This window comes from Epinephelus fuscoguttatus, linkage group LG15 (assembly GCF_011397635.1).
Source record: "Epinephelus fuscoguttatus linkage group LG15, E.fuscoguttatus.final_Chr_v1".
Taxonomy (NCBI): domain Eukaryota; kingdom Metazoa; phylum Chordata; class Actinopteri; order Perciformes; family Serranidae; genus Epinephelus; species Epinephelus fuscoguttatus.
The window spans coordinates 37,938,222-37,946,097 of record NC_064766.1 but is presented as its reverse complement, the minus strand read 5'-3'; the positions used below and the strand labels follow the sequence as shown (position 1 = coordinate 37,946,097).

Below are 7,876 nucleotides of genomic sequence, written 5' to 3'. Positions count from 1 at the left end.
AGATATGTCATGTATTGTTTGATGTTACCTGTTCAGGCCTATATTTTTTCAGTGGGGGCCAACATACGGATTGTGATAAGTAAATTAATAAATTATCGATAAATTGAGATTGTGTTAATCATATTCAATTAAAACCTCATGAGTTAGTGTAACTTTACAGCATAGAGTAAAGTAACAAACACTCTTACATGAGAGAGGCTGTGTTGTCCATGTCTGATGTGGCCTGAGCACCACCCACGTGATCTGTTCCGTTATTATGGAGCAGTGCATTGTGGGATATCAAAAATGGAGCCCATGCTGCGCAAGTCAACAGCGCTGTCCTGTGTTATGTAGCCGTTTGCTGCTGTCATAGGCGGAGTAGACCCTTAAACTAAACACGTAACACACTCCTGTGACAGTGAACAACATGGGGGTTCTGTGTTTCGCCCGTGGTGCGTTCACGTCCGCCACAAAATACAGTGGTCGGTTTGTGTGCGTAACGTTTCTCTCCGGTGTTACAGCTCCAGCAGGTGTCCGTGTCCGACGGTACAGCCAGAGACAGGTCCCCGGACAGTATGTGTGCTACCACCTTCCTCACAGGACGTTGCTTAAAATCCAGGGACAAGACACGAGCCCGTTTCTTCAGGGGATTATAACCAACGACATGGGGCTGCTGGTGGAGCCTGGACTCACTGCCATGTACTCACACATGCTGAATGTACAGGGGAGGACTCTGTATGACATCATGTTGTACAGGTACAGTAACACCTCGTTAATGTACATGTTGTCAGTAGACACCAGGGTGGGGCTGCTTATCTTGAGCTGCAGTTGGTGGTGGTGACAGCTGAGTCACTGAGCTGCAGAGCCAGTCTGTCCTAGTCACTTTAAACTGAGCTAAATTAAACACAGTCCACCTCTGAGGTCAGTCAGCTTATGTGTTGTGCTCTCAAAATTTGGACCTGTTTCACATTAGATACAAAAATAAAAGTATTAAAGGAACACTTCACCCAAAACATGACCATTTGTGTATCAGTCAGTCATGCCATGTTACCTTGAACTGGTGAAGAAAACTTTTTCTCATATACCTCCACAGAAAACAGCGAACTTACTGATTTATTGATTGGGGGCCACGTTGGGGGCCAACAGCAAACCTATAGTGAATAGGCATCATGGCGCACTGCATTGTGAGATGTATCGTCCAACTTTTAGGACACGCTTCCTCAACAGAGACAAAACAAGACTGGATTGGTCAAAGACTAAAGGCAGCATTCCCTACAAGAGACTCGGAAGCAGTGATGCGATCAAGTTGTTTGGGTAAAGCTTGTGTTTAGAGTAACTTTTTAATTATCTTTTAGAAACAAAATCAGAGTGCCATAATACAACCTTGACCTTCTCTTCCCCTCTTTGTGTCTCTAACACAACAAGCAGCTCAGGCTTTTCGTAATTTGGCTTTTGAACAGAACGATCAGTTGAAATCTGACATTTAAATCTGTCCTGTCATCGTGTCCTCTGCAGATTTGTAGGGTTGACTTCTTCTATAGCAACATCTAAACAAATCACTGTACACACTGTCAACATTTTACCGTGTTTTCAAGCTGGATAAGAGAGAAGCTCAGCCACGTGTAATAGTACAGTCCTTACTGGAGCTTCTGTGTCCTGAAGTCCCCTAGTCTCGCCACCAGACAATCAGAGATCTCCGCCTCCTGATAACCTTGGGACACTCCTTTCTAAAGTGTGTTTAACACACCGGAGAAAGCGGCCAGCAACAAAGCAACGCCTCTTGAATTTTTTAAAAGGATACGCCCTCCCGTAAATGTGCGCTCCCCCTTTTCTCGTCTGCAAGGAAACAAACACACAGAGAGCTTGAAAATGGATGCCGAGAGTTTTAACTCCATTTTATCAAACGTGTGCTCAGTCCACAAGATTGTGGAACTGAAGGACTGACAGCGACTTTGTTTAAAACTTTTAACACAGTCGGACTATGTTTACGAGCACAAGAGTTCAGCGAGCCACCGAAGGACCGCCCTGCGGATTTACTATTGGTTCTGCAACGTAGGGAGTTTTTTTAAACTCTGAAATTGTATCCGCCCATCGAAACACAAAATCAAGGAGAAAGACATCAGTCTTTAGTTAAGCAAAGGGTCTAAAGACTGACTTGTGAGTCTAGAAGTCCCCAGATGCTTTGTGTTGCTCCCTGCCGCTGACGTTGGGATCCTACTCTCTGTATCAAAACTTTCATTCATTCATTATCAGTAACTGCTTATCCTGGTACATGGTCGTGGGGGGTCCGGAGCCTACCCCAGGAGTCATTGGGCGAGAGGCATGAACACCATGCACAGGTCGCCAAACTATCACAGGGCTGACCAATACAGGTAGATAACCATTTCCACTCACATTCACACCTACAGGTGATTTAGAGTCACCAATGAACCTGCATGTCTTTGGACTGTGTCAGGAAGCCGGAGAACCTGGAGGAAACCTACACTGGTTGGTTCGAACCCTGAACCCCGTTTCTGCGAGGTGACAGTGCTCGCCACTGCAACACCATGCCTCTAAGCTTACAGCACTGGGCATTCTCAGGCGGTCTCTCATTCAAGTATAGACCTGGCCTGACCTAAGTTTCCGAGATCAGATGACACAGGGTGTGCTCAGGGTGCTATGGCTGTATATATTTATTGTATATCAAAACATCCATTTACAAACTCTTAAAGAGCTCGTCTCACTTATCCAGTCGTATGCTGAGTACTTCCAAAGTAGAAAGGGTGTGCGGTTAGTGGTGCGTTCCATGTGCACCGGAAAGTCAGAATTTCTGAGTTACCAGTTGGAAATTTGAATTGAAATGCCCTCTGGAGTGGAAAGTCAGAGGAACGTTACCAACTCCAACCTCAAAATCCAGTATGGCTGCTCCGCACATCAAAAGTCCATTCTCTCAACAGTAGTGAAAGAACCAGCTGCAGCAACACTGTTTATTAACACGTCTGTTTTAAAGATGTGCCTCATTAAATTAATCACAGCACCTTCCAACGTCTGACTGTTTGCATCACAAAATACAGTGTAATGCATTGTTCTCAGCTGGTACTGCTAACGATGGCTCACCTTGCTTGAACTGATACCGCTAATGACATGTTAGTTGTCTGACTTGTACTGGAATGCAGTCAACTCGGGTGTGACATCAATGTTAGCTTCAACGTCTGAGGTAAATGGAGCGCAGCAGTAATATTTGTGCGAGTTGTGTGAGAGTTCGTAAACAGATGTTTTGATATAGTTTTGCTGTTGTTTAACACGGTCCCCAATCAATCAGTATCTTCACTGATTCTCATGGAGGCATTTGAGAATTTTATTTCACAAATTCAAGGTGACAGCATGACTTACTCATGTACAAATGTTCTTAGTGGGTTAACTATTCCTTTAACAGTCATAACTCTAGATTTTCTCTCTTTGTCTTAGTTGTTTTGAATTCTCTGGGAAGGTGTGTCCTCAGTTGTGACCGCATCTTAAGAAACGAAGTCCCTCGTGTTCTCCTTTGAATCACCCTTCCTGTGTTATGTCTTGACCTGATGTACTTTCAAGAGGAAATAGCTTTCATCAAATACAGGAAGTGAGATCCTTTTGTATACAAATGCTATTTCTGTAAGGCGCTAAAACAAAGAGTTGTTTTAAATTGCTGGATCAGCTATTTGTGATGAACCTTGACTAAAAAAAGTCATAATAAGCTCAGGCAATTTAGTTAAACCTCTATTTTGATAGAGAGCACAACCAAGCTGGTCAAAAAATGCAAGGTGAACATTTGAAGGACATGTTTACAAAGTTTAGTTGCCAGTGAAGTTTTCTCAGGTGACTGATGCCAGATGTTTGGTGTGAACTCTGCCTGGTTAACTAGACTTCAAATCCAGCTGCAGATTCATTTATTTACTTTATTTGTGTACTTATCGGCTTGTAGCACCAAGATAGATTTGTGGCAAATTGTTAAACTGTATGTTGATATTCACATCTTCTGAGCTACAAAAATCGTAGACTCCGCCCTGAAATAACACAAGTATAGTAAATGAAAGTGAATCTGGGGTTGGCTTTTACTTATGCTGACAATTCTGTTGACAAACTGTAACTATCAAATCTGCGTAATATATTTTTAACGCAGGTAGATCAGACAGACTGAGTCGTCATGAAAGTATATTGTCATTAACTGACTGTGGTTGATTTTCTTCTTCACAAGGCACTAAAATCGCTGCATTCCCTTTCAGACTAAAAGAAGCTGATGCAGGACAGGGTGTCTTCCTGGAGTGTGACAGCACAGTTAGAGACTCACTCTTGAGACATTTGAAGGTGTACAAGCTCCGCAGAAAGGTCAACATAAACCCCTGTCCAGAGCTCTCGGTGTGGGCGGTGCTTTCCAAGCAGAAGGAGGCAGGTGAAAAGGCCAGTAAACCTGAGCTGTCCTCCCCAGACAAAGCTCTGGTATGGGAGACTGATCCTCGAACTGAGGACATGGGCTGGAGACTGGTGTTGGACAATCAAACTGACCCCTTGGATGTCATTGCATCATGTCAGAAAGGTGACACGGGGGAGTATCACAGACATCGTTATGCAATAGGTAAGACCACTAGGTATGTTAGAATATATGCAGTTTGTTTTAAAGAGAAATAGGACGGCAAGTTAGGATTGTACGCACAGCACATGTGCTCTTGACTCATTTTGACAAGTTTTGTTTATTCCCTCTGCTGTCACTGTTGTCTAGGACTTCCTGAGGGAGTGAAGGACCTTCCGCCCGGGGTGGCACTACCACTCGAGTCGAACCTCGTCTACATGCAGGGTATCAGCTTTAGCAAGGGCTGTTACATTGGCCAGGAGCTCACAGCCAGGACTCATCACACTGGGGTGATTCGGAAACGCCTGATGCCAGTGCGCCTGTCAGCTCCAGTCCAAGACCTCGAGGAAGGTGCCGCGCTGCAAACGCAGTCGGGCAAACCAGCTGGGAAGCACCGAGCAGGGGTTGGAGAGCTGGGTCTGGGTGTAATCCGCATAGCTCATGCCAAAGAGGCTTTGATGCTCAAATCTTCTGACGACACCACAGTGACACTTGAGGTCTCTGTGCCAGACTGGTGGCCTGAAGACGCGAAAATCAAGTGAAGAGGAGGATGTTTTATTGTTCCCTGAAATGTGACATAGATCGCATCTGACAGACTTCTCATAGACACAACCCTGAAGTACAGTATGTTACTCTGTCATTGCTTAATAGCTGTGTGGCACTTACCCATATTTGTTTTTGTTTTGTTTGTAAGAAAACATACTTTTAGAGTGATTTCCTAACTGTAAAGTATCACTAACCACAAACCACAGAATTATGTTATTTAACTGATCTACTGCAGCATTATACAACAGGATATACCAAAGGTGAGATGGTATTGGTGGTTGTTGAATAAATATGCAAGAAAGCAATACAAACTCAGTTAACTTGTGATTTTTTTTTTAAATTTATTCACCAGTTTTATCTTTCTGTGCAAAAACTAACTCCAAACATTCTACGTTTGAGATTGCATCTCAAACCAAAGATGTAGTAACACCTTCATCATCATCTTTTTCACACTATACAAATTGGCACTTCTCATTCAAGCCATTTCCAGATAACGAGAACATTGTTAAGACGCCACTGAACATCTTAATCCTGATAAAGGAGATGCTGCCCCCTGGTGGACTGTATGGTGTCTCGAATTTGCTGTAACATGGTTTCTGGCTGCAAAGTCAAAGCTGAATGATCGAGGCGCTTAAAATCTTCATTGATGAGCAGACATTCAATTATGTGAGCCACTCTTTGCAGGTCAAAGGCAGCGTGGTAAGGTCCAAGTGTGGTGAGGATCTCTGAGAGATGCCGTGGGTAATCGGACGAATCCCCAGAGGAACAAGCATTCAGGAAAGCCATTCGGTTGTCAGCAATGATTTTGAGGAAGGAGGCAAATTCTGCATAGTTAATACCAGAGCAGGCCTTCATAATGAGCTGGAAAGAAACAAATGACTTTTAGATATGATAAACATTCACAGCAGCAGCATTTTTCTAGAAAGCATGCTGGCTGAACAGTCTTGTCCCGTCCCTGAAGTACCTGACAGTGCTGATGCCACGAGTCCATTGTGTTTCTCCACTCATCTATCTCCTTTTGAACAGAAGACAGCTCACTCTGAAGGAACTGCCACATGATGTCCACGTTGCAACCATTCAACCAGTTATGATTAATGGAGATGGTGTCCTCCTGTAAGAAAAACACTGACAAGAGTGAGAATTCCTATGTCTGATATGTCCTCTGGTGTCTGATTTTAATGTAACCCAGCTGCTTAGATTTCTGTTGCCTCTACAGTTCTTACCAGATTATAGACTTGATGATGCCAGCCACTGGGTACGAAAATGATTTCACCCGCCTCTTGAATAATTTCAAGAGGTTGACAGGCTTCTTCAGAGTGTGGGAAAAGACCTCTGTCTCGCAGCTCAGCTGATGTTACATCGTAAGGGAGGTTGCCGTGAGTGTCTCGTAAAAACTCCTCCTGACCCGGGGGATACAGGAGCCATTTCTTCCTGCCACAGATGTTTGCAGACCAACTGTAGGAGCGGAACACATCAGCATGGAACGGCGTCCTGTGAGGAGAGAGTGAATTCATCTAGAGATGTCCCACATATATTAAATTATAATAACAGGAAGCTATTTTTTATGTGACAAATGAATAATATGTTTAATTCTTGCACCATGAGCCTTTAGGTCCCATGTAGACAAAGCGGTAGTCATCAACTTCAAGTGTATCCCAGTACTCATTAAGCCAGTCAGACGAAAAGAAGACTGGTGTGGTGTAAACATTATGCTCTGGAAAGTCCCTGTAAAACAAGAACATTAAATGCATCATATTCTGCACCTTGTGCTGCATGAAACAAATTCCAATCTGCATTAATTACCTTGACATGTGCCAGTCTTTCAGATAGAGGCATCCTTTAGGTGACGAGTGGCCATTCTGGATGTATTCCTTCCAGTAGTGTATAAATTCTTTGAAAGGCATAACTTGTTTAGGGTTTGCATTGTACTCCTTTGCATTGCAGTTTGCAACAGGAACAGGAGTCTCATCTGTGATACAGAACAAATACATCATCTTACAGTACATGACATCATTGCAGCAGCTGCATTATGGTGTGGCAGTTAGTTTGTAGCATGTCTCACAGGCTTATTTACCAAAATCTTGCAGCAGTTTCTGGAAATTCGGCTTCCCCTCCTCTGACACCCACTGTCTCCGACACTTCCAGTCCTCTGTGAACCTTCTTGAAAACATACATGGGTGATTGGGGAGTAAGTATTTCTTGAAAAACTTCGAATAGCTCAGCTCCTTGTCGATGTAATCTACAAAATGTGAGGACCAAAACTGTTCATACGACTGTCTCGGGATTTTGACCAGGCTGCTGCAGTTACGGTACGCCTCCCTGTCCATGATGGTAAACAAGACCTCGGCTAGCCAGTTAGCTAGCTAGCTTAGCTGTCACCGCTTAACAGCAACAAAACGGTAAGGACAAGCTAGCTCGGTTTGTGTGACATTACATAGCGCAGTTCTTTTAATATTAGCGGTAAAATTCACGCTAGAATCGGCGTGAAAGATAACGTTATGCTAAAACGTATTTTTTTTCTATTATAACAAGTCGCTGCATCGGACTCCTTCCCGAGGACCGCAATTTATGGTTCCTGAACGACGCATTTATAAAACCGTCTCTACGTATTTATTTCAAACGCTGCCTTTATAAGCGTATCAATTAATACATATATACATGTATTTGACCTAATTTAGAAACCGCCGACCAAGCTAACAATAACTGTTTTCCCGAAACCTTGTCGCTTTTTCTGACAGCAGCATTTTCGAGTCGGACAGTAAATAC

General features: G+C 43.5%; 2 protein-coding genes across 2 annotated transcripts; one reads left to right on the top strand and one right to left on the bottom strand.

Annotated features, from left to right (window-relative positions):
* The first annotated feature begins 276 nt into the window (after window positions 1-276).
* On the top strand, window positions 277-5,416 carry iba57 (iron-sulfur cluster assembly factor IBA57). Its single transcript, XM_049597642.1, has 3 exons — window positions 277-735; window positions 4,221-4,570; window positions 4,715-5,416. Exons 1-3 carry the CDS (start codon window positions 407-409, stop codon window positions 5,104-5,106), a joined length of 1,071 nt encoding a protein of 356 aa, XP_049453599.1. The 5' UTR covers window positions 277-406; the 3' UTR covers window positions 5,107-5,416.
* Window positions 5,417-5,440: 24 nt separating this feature from the next.
* jmjd4 (jumonji domain containing 4) lies at window positions 5,441-7,872 on the bottom strand. Its single transcript, XM_049597635.1, has 6 exons — window positions 7,185-7,872; window positions 6,914-7,079; window positions 6,710-6,835; window positions 6,334-6,601; window positions 6,075-6,221; window positions 5,441-5,971 (listed from the first exon to the last, which is right to left on the bottom strand). The coding sequence occupies exons 1-6, from the start codon at window positions 7,435-7,437 to the stop codon at window positions 5,636-5,638; spliced, it is 1,296 nt and encodes a 431-aa protein (XP_049453592.1). The 5' UTR covers window positions 7,438-7,872; the 3' UTR covers window positions 5,441-5,635.
* Window positions 7,873-7,876: the final 4 nt, after the last annotated feature.

What these genes read in the sequence shown, in the direction of transcription:
- iba57 (XM_049597642.1), top strand. Translation starts at nt 407, where the DNA reads ATGGGGGTTCTGTGTTTCGCCCGTGGTGCGTTCACGTCCGCCACAAAA. An exon ending in TATGACATCATGTTGTACAG is followed by an intron (nt 736 to 4,220) that starts GTACAGTAACAC and finishes ATTCCCTTTCAG; the next exon opens with ACTAAAAGAAGCTGATGCAG. An exon ending in CAGACATCGTTATGCAATAG is followed by an intron (nt 4,571 to 4,714) that starts GTAAGACCACTA and finishes ACTGTTGTCTAG; the next exon opens with GACTTCCTGAGGGAGTGAAG.
- jmjd4 (XM_049597635.1), bottom strand. Translation starts at nt 7,437, where the DNA reads ATGGACAGGGAGGCGTACCGTAACTGCAGCAGCCTGGTCAAAATCCCG. An exon ending in ATGGGACCTAAAGGCTCATG is followed by an intron (nt 6,602 to 6,709) that starts GTGCAAGAATTA and finishes CTCTCCTCACAG; the next exon opens with GACGCCGTTCCATGCTGATG. An exon ending in CGTGGCATCAGCACTGTCAG is followed by an intron (nt 5,972 to 6,074) that starts GTACTTCAGGGA and finishes GTTTCTTTCCAG; the next exon opens with CTCATTATGAAGGCCTGCTC.